This window comes from Myxine glutinosa, chromosome 4 (assembly GCF_964187855.1).
Source record: "Myxine glutinosa chromosome 4, kmMyxGlut1.1, whole genome shotgun sequence".
NCBI lineage: Eukaryota > Metazoa > Chordata > Myxini > Myxiniformes > Myxinidae > Myxine > Myxine glutinosa.
The window spans coordinates 99,862,683-99,879,940 of record NC_136264.1 but is presented as its reverse complement, the minus strand read 5'-3'; the positions used below and the strand labels follow the sequence as shown (position 1 = coordinate 99,879,940).

Here is a 17,258-nt window from a genome sequence, read left to right as displayed (position 1 = left end):
CTTGTAAGTTATTGACTCTTTATTATAGAATTTAAGGTTTACAGAAGAGCTTGTAGATCTATTACATGAAGGAGGAGGACATTAGGAGACATTGTACTTTTACATAAATTGCATGGCTCGCAGGAAAGCTTAGAGGTGTGCGCACTCGTCTTTGAGCTGTCTAGCCTGGGTTTGAAGCTCAATCGAGCTATAAACTGTCATCATGGCGCAGGGAGAGACATTGATGTGCACGCAGTCCATCGGAGTGATGTTGAGCCGGTGGATCCATCTACCAGCACTGGCTGTTGGTGGACGTTAAAGATCCCAGAGTGTCTAAAGCGAAAGGTAGACAAGTTATTGTGGGCCCCTGAACAAATTACAAATTCCCACCGAAACGATGGGCAGCAATAGGTCTGGTCGTCTTCATTATCCTGTGACATCAGGTGACACATATTGCTATCTCCGAGTGTGATTGGTATCTGGGCAACAGTTTCTGCACTATAACAAAATCAACATTCCCTTTTTTTTGGATAAAAGGTGGAGGCTCATGGAGAATCTAGAACATAAAACAGATCAGAACATACCAGAAAAAAGGAACAGTAAAAAGAGAGGGGGGAAACACACCTACAGCAGGTTCGAGGGACAAAATATAGAGAGACTTGGGCAAATAAGGGGTGTGGAGAAGAATGATGGTTAGTGGGGAATGCAGGAGATTGACGAGATGGATACAGAAGGAAACTCTCAGGAAGGAAAACTGGGAAAACTGGAAATTTGGAAAGAAGTGTGCCTGGGGAGAGTTAATGGGGCTAGAAAAGAGCATGGTTTTCGCTGGGGAATGAACAGCTGTCTTGAAGACCTGCAGGAAAGAATGAGATTGAAGAGAATGTGGAAGTTTGGGTCCAGAAGTGGGCAGAAAGAGGAATGAATGGGAGGAGGTGAGCAGTGATCCTGGATTTTGGGAGTTTCACCAGAAGATGTTTGCTGGGGAGCAAGGACGGACAAAGCAAAGAAAGACCAGAGGGTGTAAGACCGGAAAGGAGGCGGTAGAAGACAGAGACCACCGGCCTGTCTGCGATGTGAAAGTGATAGTCCAATAAACTCAGCATCATAGCGGGAGATTCCAGTGATCTTGAAGGCCTTGGAAGCCCAAGCTGGGGGATATGTGAGGCAGGGGTGCCAGACCAGCGGGGAAAGCAATACACCATAAGCTGCGGGTGAAGGCCTTGTAGGTGGATAGGAGTTCAGGTGTGCCGAGGAAGGACTTTGCATGATGGAGGATGCCAAGTCGGCGGCTGGCTTTGGAGACCAACTTAGAAATGTGGCTGCCCAAGAAACATCAGGGCGATGAGTGAAACTCAAATGTTTGAGTGACTAAACTTCTTCCAGAAGATTGTTAAGAAAGTAGATAGGAAGGTTTGCCAGACGGTGCTTTTGGAGAGAAATAATGAGAGTGTGAGATTTGTCAGGATTGAAAAACATATTCCAAGTGTTTGACCAGCTGATGATTCTCAATCATTCTCTCAAGGTCTGAAGAGAGGGAAGAGGCTGCTAAAGAGGCTGTTGCCTGCTGGTTGTTCACATATCAGGCCGCACTGGCCCACAAAGGGCAGCCATGCCTGTTTGATATAGATTACAAAGACATTTGGTGGCGAAGAAGAAAGCAACACCGTATTTGGAATTTGAACATAGGATCACGACATTGTTAGGACATAGGATGCCCTTTCACTCACTCACCGCAGGCAGGTCGGTGGTCTTTCTGTCTTCTACCGACTCCTCTCTGGCATTGCCCCCCCCCCCCCCCCCCCAGCCCTGTCTGTGCTCTGAGCCCCCAAATGCTCCTACAGCTCGCACAAGATCTGCCTGCAACCCTCTTCTGGTGAAACTGCCAAAATCTAGGCTCTCTGCTCACCTTCACTCTTTCAATTCCCCTTTTCTCCCGCCTCTGGAACAAACTCCCCCACTCCCTTCAATCCCACTCATCCCTCCAGGTCTTTAAAACAGCTGCTCACCACCATCTCTTATCTTCCCCCATCCAAAACCTTGATCTTTTCTACCCCCGCTAATTCACCGCAGATACACTTTTTTGAAATTCGAACTTCTTTCCTGGAAGTCCTTGCAGTGTCCATATGTTTTATACCTCTCCCACCTCCCCCCAAGCCCTCTCCCTCCCACAGTTCTCCCGATGTCCCTGCTCTCAAATGTTGTGTTTGTGTCCTTTCCCCTCTCTCCCCATCTTGTCTACCGCTCCCCTTATTTTGTGTTTTATGTGTCAGTTTGTGTCGGTTTGACTTTTGTGTGATTAATGTTAGCTCTTTCACGAGCCTCGATCTTGTACACAAAAAAACCAAAAAACAAAAGGGATCGCCAAACAGATTCTGAAAAACAGTCCAAGTTTTCATTACTCTATTCAGTTCAACACTACAATGTTGGCGCACTGTTAGTAATGGATGAAACCCATTATAAACAATCTCACGAAACATCAACAAATACATGCAAACTATAGCAAGATTTGAAAAACTTTGAGTCAACTTTTCCATCTAAATTTCCCAGTGTATTTATCATAATGTTTCCTTGTTTAATTCCTCATATTTTGCACTTAGTTGCTCTTTTTTCCAACAACTAATTTGTGCGAATATTTGTTCCAGATTGGGCGGGCTGCTGTTAAATATTTTGTCGGAATTCAAGGTTTTGGGGATTTCTTGACAAGATTCCATGTCTTTCACTCACCACAACCTCTCTGCTCAATATGTGGAACAAAACAATTTCATCTGCCCCCCAGATCCCCCCCATATCTAAATGACGTAGAGACGATATGATTTGCCCAAGTCATAAATTTATCATAATTGTCGTGACTCACAACTCATTGATTCAACGCATGAAAACAATTTATTCCTCCGGCTCAGATTATTTTTTCATTAGAATTGTTTCTTACGGCTTCTGATTCGTGTACAATGTGCACATATACAAAAAGATTGTTTTAATGTACAATGTGCACATATACAAAAAGATTGTTTTAATGTACAATGTGCACATATACAAAAAGATTGTTTTAATGTACAATGTGCACATATACAAAAAGATTGTTTTAATGTACAATGTGCACATATACAAAAAGATTGTTTTAATGTACAATGTGCACATATACAAAAAGATTGTTTTAATGTACAATGTGCACATATACAAAAAGATTGTTTTAATGTACAATGTGCACATATACAAAAAGATTGTTTTAATGTACAATGTGCACATATACAAAAAGATTGTTTTAATGTACAATGTGCACATATACAAAAAGATTGTTTTAATGTACAATGTGCACATATACAAAAAGATTGTTTTAATGCACAATGTGCACATATACAAAAAGATTGTTTTAATGCACAATGTGCACATATACAAAAATATTGTTTTAATGTACAATGTGCACACATACAAAAAGATTGTTTTAATGTACAATGTGCACACATACAAAAAGATTGTTTTAATGTACAATGTGCACATATACAAAAAGATTGTTTTAATGTACAATGTGCACATATACAAAAAGATTGTTTTAAAATTGACCTGTTTAACGTTCAGGTTCAAATCCCATATACGATACGTATTTGTCCAATGTCTGTTAATGTCCTTACAATTAATGTGAAAGTCCACTGACAGTCTGACATCTACGAATGTCTTCATCCTGCATGTGATGTAATGGAAATACTCCTCCATGATTCTTTCGATCGACTTCTGCTTGGAAAATCAGCAAGGTGCACAAGGCCGAGTCCCGAGGTTGTATTCTTGTCCCTAAGCTATCTAGTCTGGGTTTAATTCCATACCTGTCAATTAACTACCATCATTGTGCTCCATAAGTAGGGTATTGCTGACTGCCCTTGTGCTCCATAAGTAGGGTATTGCTGACTGCCCTTGTGCTCCATAAGCAGGGTATTGCTGACTGCCCTTGTGCTCCATAAGTAGGGTATTGCTGACTGCCCTTGTGCTCCATACGTAGGGTATTGCAGACTGCCCTTGTTCTCCATAAGTAGGGTGTTGCTGACTGCCCATGGTCTCCATAGGTAGGGTATTGCTGACGGCCCATTGTCTCCATAGGTAGGGTACTGCTGACTGGCCATGGTCTCCATAGGTAGGGTATTGCTGACTGTCCATGGTCTCCATAGGTAGGGTATTGCTGACGGCCCATGGTCTCCAAAGGTAGGGTATTGCTGACTGGCCATGGTCTCCATAGCAGGGTGTTGCTGACTGCCCTTGTGCTCCATAGGTAGGGTATTGCTGACTGGCCATGGTCTCCATAAGTAGGGTATTGCTGACTGCCCTTGACCTCCATAAGTAGGGTATTGCTGACTGCCCTTGTTCTCCATAAGCAGGGTGTTGCTGACTGCCCTTGTGCTCCATAGGTAGGGTATCGCTGACTGCCCTTGTGCTCCATAAGTAGGGTATTGCTGACTGACCTTGTGCTCCATAAGTAGGGTATTGCTGACTGCCCTTGTGCTACATAATTAGGGTATTGCTGACTGGCCATGGTCTCCATAATTAGGGTATTGCTGACTGCCCTTGACCTCCATAAGTAGGGTATTTCTGACTGCCCTTGTTCTCCATAAGCAGGGTGTTGCTGACTGCCCTTGTGCTCCATAAGCAGGGTGTTGCTGACTGCCCTTGTTCTCCATAAGTAAGGTGTTGCTGACTGCCCTTGTTCTCCATAAGTAAGCTGTTGCTGACTGCCCTTGTGCTCCATAAGTAGGGTGTTGCTGACTGCCCTTGTTCTCCATAAGTAGGGTGTTGCTGACTGCCCTTGTGCTCCATAAGTAAGGTGTTGCTGACTGCCCTTGTTCTCCATAAGTAAGCTGTTGCTGACTGCGCTTGTGCTCCATAAGTAGGGTATTGCTGACTGCCCTTGTGCTCCATAAGTAGGGTATTGCTGACTGCCCTTGTGCTCCCTAAGTAGGATATTGCTGACTGCCCTTGTGCTCCATAAGTAGGGTATGGCTGACTGCCCTTGTGCTCCATAAGTAGGGTATGGCTGACTGCCCTTGTGCTCCCTAAGTAGGGTATTGCTGACTGCCCTTGTGCTCCATAAGTAGGGTATGGCTGACTGCTAGCATTCATGCATAGTTGTTTAATATTCCACTGTACCCTTCAAATTGTCAGCCATTGTGTGATCGACTCTGGTAAATATCTAAAGTCATGCCCTTCATCTTTGAAATGTGGGCAGTGGGGCATCATATCAGCGGCTTGGTTTCACCCTCAGAAATGATCTTGAAAATCCGCAGTCGGGTGGTGCTGCACCTATTACTAAAAGGTGTGTGTGTCTTTCTTTCCTTGGATTATAGTACGTAGCAGTTTACAGTCTTAATAGCAAAAGCCCAGCTGCGATGTACCAGTGGTCATCTGTGTCATATGCCAGACTCGAGACTGCCAAAACATGTCCTATACTCCCAACTACCAAAGCAGAGAAAAGCCGGTGGACAATGGAAATGGTTCAAAGATGGTTTGAAGACCAATATGAAGAAGTGTGGAATAAGTGTAAACACCAGGGAAGAAATCACTGCTGATTGTACCGGATGGAAGGCAATGTGCTACATGGAGTTACGAAGTTTGAATGTGAGAGAACGCAGCATTACGAGGAAAAATGCAGGTAACGGATGGAGCGTCAACTACATTCGATGACGACGGCATCAATTGACTGCATATACACAGCGGACGCAGCTGCTGCTCCCACATCGGTCTTAACAGTCATCTAGGAGCACACCAATGGTGGGCTATTCTATGACTGTTGCCCACAGACTGTTAATATGACATCATCATCCATTTCATCGTCATCAACTTCCACATCACTCTTGCTTGATGGACATCATCCTTGGACCTCAAGATAAAGCCACTGCTGCTACTCTGTGTGTGTCACATTTTATCCTGAAGGTTACTTGCTGTCGTGGAGCAATAAAAATGGGACCGATGGAAAGCTGATGATGATTTACTTATTTAAAAAATTCAAAGTTGTAAAACGTCATGTCCATTTAAGCATAGTAAATAGCCATGAGTGGGCTGACTGTTATCTCTTGAAGTTTTGGAGGACGCCCTGGTAGCCTCTCTGATCTCCTGGGATGCCCCCTGATACACAATCGAAAATTCTAAGACTGGGTGGTCCTGCAGATCATTGAGTAGAAGGGCTGTATCCGGTTTCAGAGCAATCGGTTGGTAAATAAGGGACAAGTAGAGATCAGAAGTTTCAGAGGGTAACCCCACTTAGGAGCCCCCATGATCCAAAATCGAAAATTGAGGCCTGAGCGAATGTGCGGGCGTAGAGTAGAATGGCTGTACTGGGTTTCAGAGCAATCGGTTGGTAAATAAGGGACTTGTAGGGATCTGAAGTTGTGGGGGTAACCCTCTTACCCCCTGGGATCAACCATGATCCAAAATCGAAAAATCGAAGCCCGAGTGATTGTGCGGGCTACTGTTGTGTATTAATGTGTCATGTTTCAGAACAATCAGCTGGGTGATGAGGGAGGACGGAGGAGTAGCAAAAACTCATCTGGTTAATCACAAAAAAAATCACAAAACGCATACTTCATACTTGATTCACTTGATCGAATCACATAAAGTTAACAGACGGATGGACGACCGGACAGATGGATGGACAGACTGACATCCCGACATCACGACCCGTTTTATAAGTACATCTCTTTGATGATCGAGATGAGATGACCTAAAAATTCCTTTGAGCATTTTTTAGCATTTTTAGCTCTTATTCTTTTAGCTTAATGTATCATTGTATCAGTTCCAACGGTGCCATTTATTATTCTATGACAGCAGAACCCCTTTTAGAGGGGTCAATATATGGTTGGACCCCCCAAAAATTGATACAAAAGGTTTTTCAATGGATTCTGGTACCATTGGGCATGCTAAATAACAGACTAAAAATCTAGTAACATCTGACTTCCGGAAAGGGGCATTTTCAAGATGGCGTCCAAGATGGCCGCCGGGAGCTTAAAATGGCCATATCTCAATTATTATTCAACCTAGAAAGGTGGTTTTGGTGTCTAACCCTAGGTTTTAGGGCCCAAGGAATCCAATTGAATCAATAAAATTACCATCAGTTAATTATTTATTGACAAGTCCAAGATAGCATCCCAAGGTGACATCCTGATCCACTAAAATGGCTCTGTCGAATAGTAGTCAACCTAGAGAGATATTTTCAGTGTGTATACCTAGGTTTAAGGCACCCAGGAAATCATCAAAATTACTTAAATAAGCACAAAGTAATCAGGTAAGCCAGGTTTACCAGCCCATTAGGCATTTGTTGTCTTATACAGTTAGTCGCTATTTATCGTCATCCTCCGCCAGAAACGTCTTCCGAAAGGCTGATAAGCCACAACTAGCTCACGCGATCTGTGATCATGCAAGTGATGCCATCCTAGATTCTGTACCAGAAACGGAGATCCACGTCCTTGATGGAGGTTCACTCCTTCACAGAATACCATGGAAGAGTGGAGAAAGCTATGGTGAAATAGCGCAGTCGTATGCTGACTTCACCATCCAGCATTATGGTTCAGCTACGACCATTGTCTTTGATGGCTATGAGGAAGGGCCATCCATTAAAGACAACACGCATCAGAGAAGAGGACACAATATTCATCCCATTGTCAGCTTCACTGCTGAGACAAAGTTCTCAAGTAAGAAGGAGGAGGTCCTGTCAAGAGATATCAATAGACAGAGACTGATCGGGATGATAAGTGATGAACTGAGAGAAAGGTATTGCACTGTGGTCAATGCACCTGGAGATGCTGACGTAGATATAGTAAAGGCTGCAGTGGAGGCATCTCTTCTACACACCACTACACTGATTGGAGAAGATACTGATCTCCTTGTCTTACTCCTTTACTATGCGCAGGGAGACAGTAAGAGCCTTTATTTCAGATCAGACAAGTCCAAAGCTGATGGCAGTTTTAAAGTGTATGACATCAACCGTCTTTTAGAAATCCTCGGACATGACATGTGTTCTCAGTTGATACTCATCCATGCCATGACTGGTTGTGACACGACTTCTCGGATTTTTGGTGTTGGCAAAAAGACTGCTTTCCAGAAGCTTGTAAAAGGACACCCTGTCCTTCAGTCTTGTGCCAACACATTCACCATCCCAAACCAGACCACAGAGGTGATCGATGACCTTGGATGCCGAGTAATGGCTATCCTCTTTGGTGGCAAGTGCAAAGATTCCCTTGCAACAATGCGATATAACACCTTCAGCAAGAAGGTTTTTTTTGTTTGTTTTTGTTTTTTTGTATACTGAATCGAGGCTCGTGAAAGAGCTAACATTTACTTCACAAACAAATCAACCAGACAAACAAAATATATAAAAAGAGGGAGCAGAAGACAAGATGGGGAGAGAAGGGGAAGAACACAAACACTTGAGAGCACACAGCATTTGAGAGCAGGGAGATGTGTGGGAGGGAGAGGGCTTGGGGGGAGGAGGCGTGGGAAGGGGGGGGGGGGGGAGAAGTATAAAACACAAGGACACCAAGGACTTCCAGGACAGAAGTTGGTATTTCAAAAAAGTGGAATTGGGGTGAAATTAGCGGGGGTAGAAAAGATCAAGGTTTTGGATGGGGGAAGATAAGGGATGGTGGTGAACAGCTATTTTAAAGACCTGGAGGGTGGAGTGGGATTGAAGAGAGTGAGGGAGTTTGTTCCAGAGGCGGGAGAAAAGAGGAATGAAGGAGTGAAGGTGAGCAGAGAGTCTTGATTTTGGCAGTTTAACCATAAGAGGGTTGCAGGCAGATCTTGTGCGACCTGTAGGAATATTTGCGGGACAGAGCCCAGAGAGAGCTGGGGGGGCAAGGCCAGAGAGGAGTCGGTAGAAGACGGAAAGACCACCAACCTGCCTGCGGTGAGTGAGTGAGAGGCCCTTGGAGTTAGCTTCATCGCGGGAGATTCCAATGATTCTGAATGCTTTGGTTTCAACAGCGTGAAGACGAGCTAGGTGTGAGGCAGGAGCACCAGCCCAGAGGGGAGAGCAGTATTCCATTCAGCTGCAGATGAAAGCCTTGTATGTGGTGAGGAGCTCAGGTGTGCCAAGGAAGGACTTCGCACGACGGAGGACGCCCAGTCGGTGACTGGCTTTGGAGGCCAGATTTGAAATGTGGTTTTCCCAGGAAAGATCATGGCAGATAGTGAGACCCAAAAGTTTGAGTGACAGAACTTCTTGGAGAGGATTATTCAGAAAGTGGATGGGAGGGTTGTCCATTCGGTCTTTTCGGAGAGACATCGTAAGAGTGTGAGATTTGTCAGGATTGAAGGACATGTTCCACTTGTTTGCCCAGTCTGTGATTTTGTCCAGGTCTGCAGAGAGTGAGGAGGCTGCAGACTGCCGATATGAGGGATGAAGAATGGAACGACAGAGAGTAGAGTCATCAGCAAAGAGATAGAGAGGATTTTCAAGAGAGTCAGAGAGATCATTGATGAAGACCAGAAAAAGCACAGGGCCCAGAACACTGCCTTGGGGAACTCCAGCCTGAACAGGAAGAGGAGATGAGAAAACCCCATTCAGGGCCACACGTTGACCGACTAGAGAGGAAGTCCGCCAGCCATGCGTGGAGATTTCCATGGATACCAAAAGAGGAGAGTTTGGTGAGCAGAGCGGGGTGCCAGACCGTATCGAAGGCACGTGATATGTCAAGGGAGACAGCTCTAATTTCCTGTTTGGCATTGAGGACCTCCATCCATTGTTGAGAAAGCAGAAGCAGCATGTCCATAGTAGAGTGAGCAGGTCTGAAACCAAATTGATGATCAGAGATCAAGCCATTGGAGAAGAGGAAAGATTTCATATCCGAAGCAATGATGGATTCCATGACGTTGCTGATAATTGGGAGAAGGCTGATTGGTCTGTAGTTGCTGGGATCTGTTTTTGCACCTTTTTTGTGCAAAGCGGTGATGTTGGCAGATTTCCAAGCAGATTTCCAAGGTTGTCTCTGCTTCGTCTTTTGTAACACCCGAACGTCTGCCCCCAACTGAATCTGCTACCAAACTTCACTGTCGTCGAGCGTACTACCAGATCAAGGTGTGGATGGGAAAAGAAGAGGGTATGGATGCCATGAAATGGGGGTGGAGCCTGCAGGATAATCAGTTTGTCCCACTTATGTCAAGAATGAACGCTGCTCCTGACAGTCTCTTGAAGGTCATTCATTGTAACTGCTCCACTGCCTGCAAGACACTCCGCTGCTCTTGTAGACGATATGGACTACCATGTACTACTGCCTGTGGACCGTGCCAACTTGAAGAATGTGACAATCCACATAACAAGTTTCTTCCAGGGGAGTCGGAGGATGATGATGAATAGCGACTAACTGTATAAGACAACAAATGCCTAATGGGCTGGTAAACCTGGCTTACTGGATTACCTGATTACTTTGTGCTTATTTAAGTAATTTTGATGATTTCCTGGGTGCCTTAAACCTAGGTATACACACTGAAAAAATCTCTCTAGGTTGACTACTATTCGACAGAGCCATTTTAGTGGATCAGGATGTCACCTTGGGATCCCATCTTGGACTTGTCAATAAATAATTAACTGATGGTAATTTTATTGATTCAATTGGATTCCTTGGGCCCTAAAACCTAGGGTTAGACACCAAAACCACCTTTCTAGGTTGAATAATAATTGAGATATGGCCATTTTAAGCTCCCGGCGGCCATCTTGGACGCCATCTTGAAAATGACCCCTTTCCGGAAGTCAGATGTTACTAGATTTTTAGTATGTTATTTAGCATGCCCAATGGTACCAGAATCCATTGAAAAACCTTTTGTATCTTTTTTTGGGGTTAGGTGAGTTTTTTTCGTATATTGACCCTACTATTTAGAATAAAGTGTGACGGTCATGAAAGGAGCACCCAAAATTATATACTGTATAGTAATATTTCTCGAAGTACAGAAAAAAAAATACAAGGAGGGACAAACAACAACTGCCACGACGACAACAACAACAACCATGATGTTGAAGCAACAACAACAACAACAACAACAACCATGAACAACCACGACGGCAATACATGCTGCTGTAAGACTTCATTCATGGATTAATTTACCATCAGATTGCCATGTCCATGGATTAAGTTAATGTGAAAGGTTTCAGCAATATCATCCCACATCATGACACATCCATGTCCAAAATTAGCTGCTTCCTGGATACAGACTGGAGAATATCGCTTATTGCATATTCTGTGGACCCATGAATGGCCATCATGCCTTTTATGGAAAAAGCTGGATTCGTTGCTGAACATATTATTTTGCAATTGCCTCAGTGTCCATTTGACCGATGCAAACGTGCTTGGATGTGTCGACGTGCAAGTCTTGGATGCTGAACAAGACGACCAGCATGGATGCTTGCATCATGAAGATGCCTCAAGAAGATGTCCCTTATCCTTCGAGGTCCAGGAAGTGTATTTGTAGTACTCTGGGCAGTTTGATACTGATTACATATATGGGTTGTGCAAATGTATCGGTCCTACATGGGAGTCGTTATCTTTGGATATCCAAATCTTAGCAAATCTCTTGCTGATCGAGTGACTTGATAATGTCTTCCGAGGTCATAAACAGTTCCTCTCCCCCATGTTAAAGAGCCTTGAATCATGGCCAATGGAAGATCCTGCTTGAAGACGTCCAATGATTTAATTCTTCTCATTTTCTGAAAGACACGGCATTGCATTGGATTGTACAATCATGTAATCAGTGTGTGCTATGGATGAGCCACACGCTGGTGTCTTGGAAAGACTTTCTAATTTGCTCAAATAATGCCCCGTGCCACCTCCATAAACCTTAAGGTCGCATGAGTTGCAGATGCTGAACAATCGTTGCATGAGGCAATTATGTCACGTGGAAACTTGCAATCAAGTGTTCTGCACATCCCTACAGCCAAAAAGTCACTCGGAATGAACAACGGAACAGTTCTTCAACAAATTCATCATCATCACCATCATGACGAAACAGTTACCAGGCTGCAATCCTGGTCGGGTCACCATTCTGACTCAGCTTCAACAATTGCCTTGTGAATTCTACATGTTCGGTTTTTTCACGGTGCGAAGTGTAGTATTTTAATTGTTTTGTGCAAAAAATTGTTATCAGTATTAAATAAATAAATGTTTTTGGGGGGGGGGGGGGTGGGGGGGAAACAAATTTTGAACAATCAAGTTAAAATGGATGCTAAAAGTGCTGCCTTTTTAATAATACCTCCACTGTAAAACTTTTGCCATTTGTAAAAATAATTCAAATGAAGATACATTAATGCAAAGATTCACTGGTCCACCCTCTTAGTTCTGAGTTAAGTGTGGCTGGTGTTTTTTTTACTTGCAAAATCGAAGATTCTTCAAGTATATTGGTCGGTTGTGTTTGTTATTCTGTCTGTTTGTTTTTTTGTCACTCGCCTGCAGGTCACAATTCTAAACCAATCGTCATGAAACTTCACCAAGTTGTAGAGGTCGTCACAATTGAGAAGCTTATTGATTTTGAGGTCAAAGGTCACCTGGAGGTCAAATTCTTAAAATCGTCATTTTTCATCCGACTGACTTGAAAATTGAACAGCATTTTATATTGTCACTAAAATGGGAAACATTTTGGGAAAATAGGAAATATTTTGAAAACTTTTTGGAAACATTTTGACATTTTGAAAAAGAAAAAAAGAAAAAGAAAAGAAATAACATTTTGGAACAAACACACAAAATGGGAAACTATTTTTGAGGTCAAAAGTTCAAAGGTCAACTCAAGGTCAAACTTCCAAAATCATACATTTTTGTCTGAAAAACTGTCAGTTTTCATCCGGTTGACTTGAACATAGAACAGTATTTGTATAGTGCCTCATTGAATTGGGAAACCAACTATTTTTAAGGTCAAAATGTCAAAGGTCAACTCAAGGTCAAACTTCTAAAATCATCAATTTTAATCTGAAAAATGGTCACTTTTCATCCGATTCATTTGAAATTTTAACAGCATTTGCATAATGCCTCACTGAATTTGAAAACCAACTAATCTTGGTCAAAATGTCAAAGGTCAACCCAAGGTCAAATTTCTTAAATCATCAATTTTCATCTGAAAAATTGACACTTTTCATCCTATTGACCTGAGCTTTGATCAAGATCGTCAATTTTCATTTTGATGAAATGGACAATTTGATGTATCAAAGGCAACCTTTTTTTAGGGGGGAGGTGGATTTTTCAAGTATCGTGCTCTGCATGACATCTTCTTGTTTTTTTTTTTGTATTGGCTGAAGGAATCAGGGGAGATGGTGAGAACTCTGCAGCTGGAATGCCAAAGTGGTGGAACCTGGAGTTCAATTTTCCCTACATGCCAGCGTAAGCATACACTGTCGTGCTCATGAGCTTAGCGTTGTGCGAGTCAGATGAACATAAATTACTAACCTTGTCGTGTAGATGCTGTTAGCTAAGGGATAAATTCCTTAGGGAATAAGGCCCTAAGGTTACCCTGATAAAAGAGGGATTAGAGACTTTTTGCCACAAAATTAAAGGATTTTGCCACATTCAAGATTAAAGATTAAAGAGGGATTTTGCCACAAAATGATCACAAAAGTAAAACTAAGATTACATTTGTGACATTGCAGTCATGAACTTATCAATAATCTTGTCAAATTTGATTTGTCAATATGTGTTAGTTGCAATAGTCTGATTGCAATCAAATGCCCATCTCGCATCGAAGATTGCAATTTTAGAGAAGGCCCGGCCATCTTGCTAAATGAACCTTCACCTGAGCTGTTAGTTGCTTTCGTGACAAAGATGTGCGGAGCAATATAAATATTTGGAAATGTCTCTCCAAATTGTTTGCCAAGCATCAGTGTTGTTTTAGATGGTGGGAAGTCATAACCTCATGTGAAGCTGATTAATATTGAATCATTTTCCGGCTGCAGACAAATCTGTTGGATATTCTCGAGCCCATTTATATAAACCTCCAGTATCTATTTCTTCCACAGTCAACATGCAGGAATCCACAGTGACCTTTAAGTTATCATTTTTTGGTAAGCTGCAATCCTGTTATTCAAGGCCATTCCAAGGCGATAAGTTTACGTTTGAATAAGTTTCAGTTCAGAACTTCTCCCCGCTGGTGAGGACATCTCCCTCAGACTGCGACCTTCAGTTCATAAAGCGAAACAAGCTAGTCCGAGGCAGTTAGGCCTATTGTGGTTTTAGCACAACGTATTGTAAATTGATAACAAGTCAAAAATGCAATTTAAGCTGCATACTTTATAAAACAATGATTTCACATCGCATGTCTACAAGAGCTCCGCATAGTTGTTGTCGTTATTGTTGTGGTTCTTGTTGTGGGTCGGTTTTTTTGGGTTTTTTTTTAAAATATGCACCCATTGGTCAGACAGCTGCCAGACCCCACCCACATTTGTCGCTTGACTCCTCCCACCAAAGCACCCAGACAAAATAATATGGCTGCCATCTTGGTTTTCTGGTGGGCCTAAGACATCAGGCCTGTAGGCCTCTGCTGATTATACACTGCCCGGGCTTGTGTCAGATTTGCATTGGCTTCGTTTGGGTCGAGTGTTGATTTGAAGGGGGGGGGGGGGGGTGGGGAAGTGTCTTCAAGTGTTATGTCATATATTAGGGGGTGTGAAACCAGACCCAGCTGTCCGTCAGACTCGTAATTGATACGGTATTGAACCAAACCAGGAGATTGTCGGAGACCCTCACTGTGGCAATATAACACCAGGTGGGTTGAATCGTCCTGTCGTCCTTCGGAGGTTGGCAAAATGACTATACTAGCTTGCTGGGAGTGAGCCAGTCAAGCATCCTGTGCCAGAGTGGTGACCTGTCCACGACTGTACCCTTAGCCAATGAAACTGCCTCGGCAGCTTTATTTGCTTGATGGTGCAAGGAAGGAGGATCATCCATGAGCCATAATATGAAAATATAATTAAAAACAAAGTATCACTAATTTATTTGCGGTGTTAACCTGAAGATCAACGATCATGATTAGCGCAACATTCCACCTCTAAAGCCTCAATGTTGTGCCATAGTTGTTTTAACTGTCGTCTGTAAAGTTGCCCGTTGGATAAATAAATAAATATTTGTTTATAAACATGTCATCAGTCATTACATTGAAAAAATGTCCAGTTTCCAGAGTTCTTGTAAGTTTTTTGTTTGGGGCATTCTTGTGTAAATCATAACACCATAAAAAGTGAAGCCTGAACAGCAGCCAAATTTACACTTGCATCACAAGTTCAAAATTGCCTGGAGTGCACAGACATTTAAAAAAAAGAAAAAAAGGTGTGTTCAACAATCATGCATTGACAATTTGGTGGTTGTATGTATGACGGTGCGAGGATGTTTAGTGTCTGACTAGTGTTATGAGAAATTCCCAGAAGCAAATTTTGAACCACTGGCATGACAATACATTTGCTTCAGGGGTGGAGGAGCCAGGGCAAAGTAGGGGTCTTGAAGCACTTGTCCAATTTGCTGGCACTGAGTAGAGCCAAGGATGATAGTGAAAAAGGAAATGTGCTTAAGTGAAGAAATAAATAAAGGAAAATAATATATATTTTCAAAAAACAAAAAGGATTTCCAGGTATGATAACCAGCTTCCCCAAAAGGGAAGTGTCTGCCAGGTATGATATTTAAGATAAACAGCCTGGTCTGTTTGAGTTCCCATCTGAGCCTCTGGTTCAAGATGCTGGGGACCCAGATTCAAATTCCAAATACCAAATGTATTTTCCCCTTGTCAACTCTAATGTCGTTGTATTTGATGCAAAAATACAATGTTGTCGACTAAATTTATTTGACCTGGATGTGACCTTTGCACAAGCTAGCTTCTCCATGAACTTGCCCTCTATGCCACAGATCTGTCACACACACACACACACACACACACACACACACACACACACACACACACACACACACACACAAATATATATATATACAGTCACGTGAAAAAGTAAGTACACCCCATGTAAAGTTTTGACTTTTTCAACATATTTCAACATACAGCTATTTGATCTTCATTTCAACAATATTGATACATAAAGGTGATATAATATAACAAATATCATGAAACATTTACATTTTGTAGTCCATTGTATAATTTAAATAATTAAGCTTCTCAATTGTGACGACCTCTACAACTTGATGAAGTTTCATGACGATTGGTTTAGAATTGTGACCTGTAGGCGAGTGACAAACAAACAAACAGACAGAATAACAAGCCCGCTTGGAGTTTGCAAAAAAGCACCTAAAGGAATCTCAGACTGTGAGAAGATTCTGTGGGCTTTCATGTGTCTTTCACTGAGGAGAGGCTTCCGTCTGGCCACTCTGCCATAAATCCCAGATCGGTGGAGGGTTGCAGTGATGGTTGTCCTTCTGGAAGTTTCTCCCATCTCCACACTGGATCTCTGGAGCTCAGCCAGAGTGACCATCGGGTTCTTGGTCACCTCTCCTACCAAAGCCCTTCTCCCCCGATTGCTCAGTTTGGCCGGGCGGCCAGCTCTAGGAAGAGTCCTGGTTGTTCCAAACTTCTTCCATTTAAGGATTATGGAGGCCACTGTGCTCTTGGGAACCTTCAATGCAGCAGAAATTTTTTGTAGGCTTCCCCAGATCTGTGCCTCGACACAATCCTGTCTCTGAGCTCTGCGGGCAGTTCCTTCGACCTCATGGCTTGGTTTTTGCTCTGATATGCATTGTCAGCTGTGAGACCTTATATAGACAGGTGTGTGCCTTTCCAAATCATGTCCAGTCAATTGAATTTACCACAGGTGGACTCCAATCAAGGTGTAGAAACATCTCAAAGATGATCAAGAGAAATGGGAGGCGCCTGAGCTAAATTTCAAGTGTCATAGCAAAGGGTCTGAATACTTAAGTCAAAGTGATATTTCAGTTTTCTCTTTTTAATAAATTTGCAAAACTTTCTAAAATCATGTTTTCTCTTTGTCATTATGAGGTATTGAGTGTAGATTGATGAGGGAAAAAATGAATTTAAACGATTTCAGCATAAGGCTGCAACATCACAAAATGTGAAAAAAGTGAAGGGGTCTGAATACTTTCTGAATGCACTGTACATACACTGTACACACACTGCACATACATACATGCACACGAATGCTTATTGCTTTTCAAAATGTGTTCTTAAAAGTGTAAAATATTCTGTTATATTTGTTCACAGAATACATACATATATACAGGTTTCTATGCATTCTGATGCTGATGCATAATTGTGCTGTCATCGCACAAGTTTCATAACGGAGACGGCTCAATGAAAATCTATGAATGAATTGTTTTCTT

At 42.6% G+C, this 17,258-nt stretch overlaps 1 protein-coding gene across 1 annotated transcript in view; it reads left to right on the top strand.

Moving 5' to 3' along the window:
• Nucleotides 1-17,258, top strand: part of LOC137425049 (mannan-binding lectin serine protease 1) — a gene marked incomplete at its 5' end in the record, with an annotated part of 114,556 nt that overhangs the window by 54,557 nt on the left and 42,741 nt on the right. Inside the window, one exon of the mRNA XM_078775287.1 lies at nucleotides 13,235-13,316. Coding sequence (XP_078631413.1) covers nucleotides 13,235-13,316 — 82 coding nt within the window. The remainder of the gene's footprint in view (nucleotides 1-13,234; nucleotides 13,317-17,258) is intronic.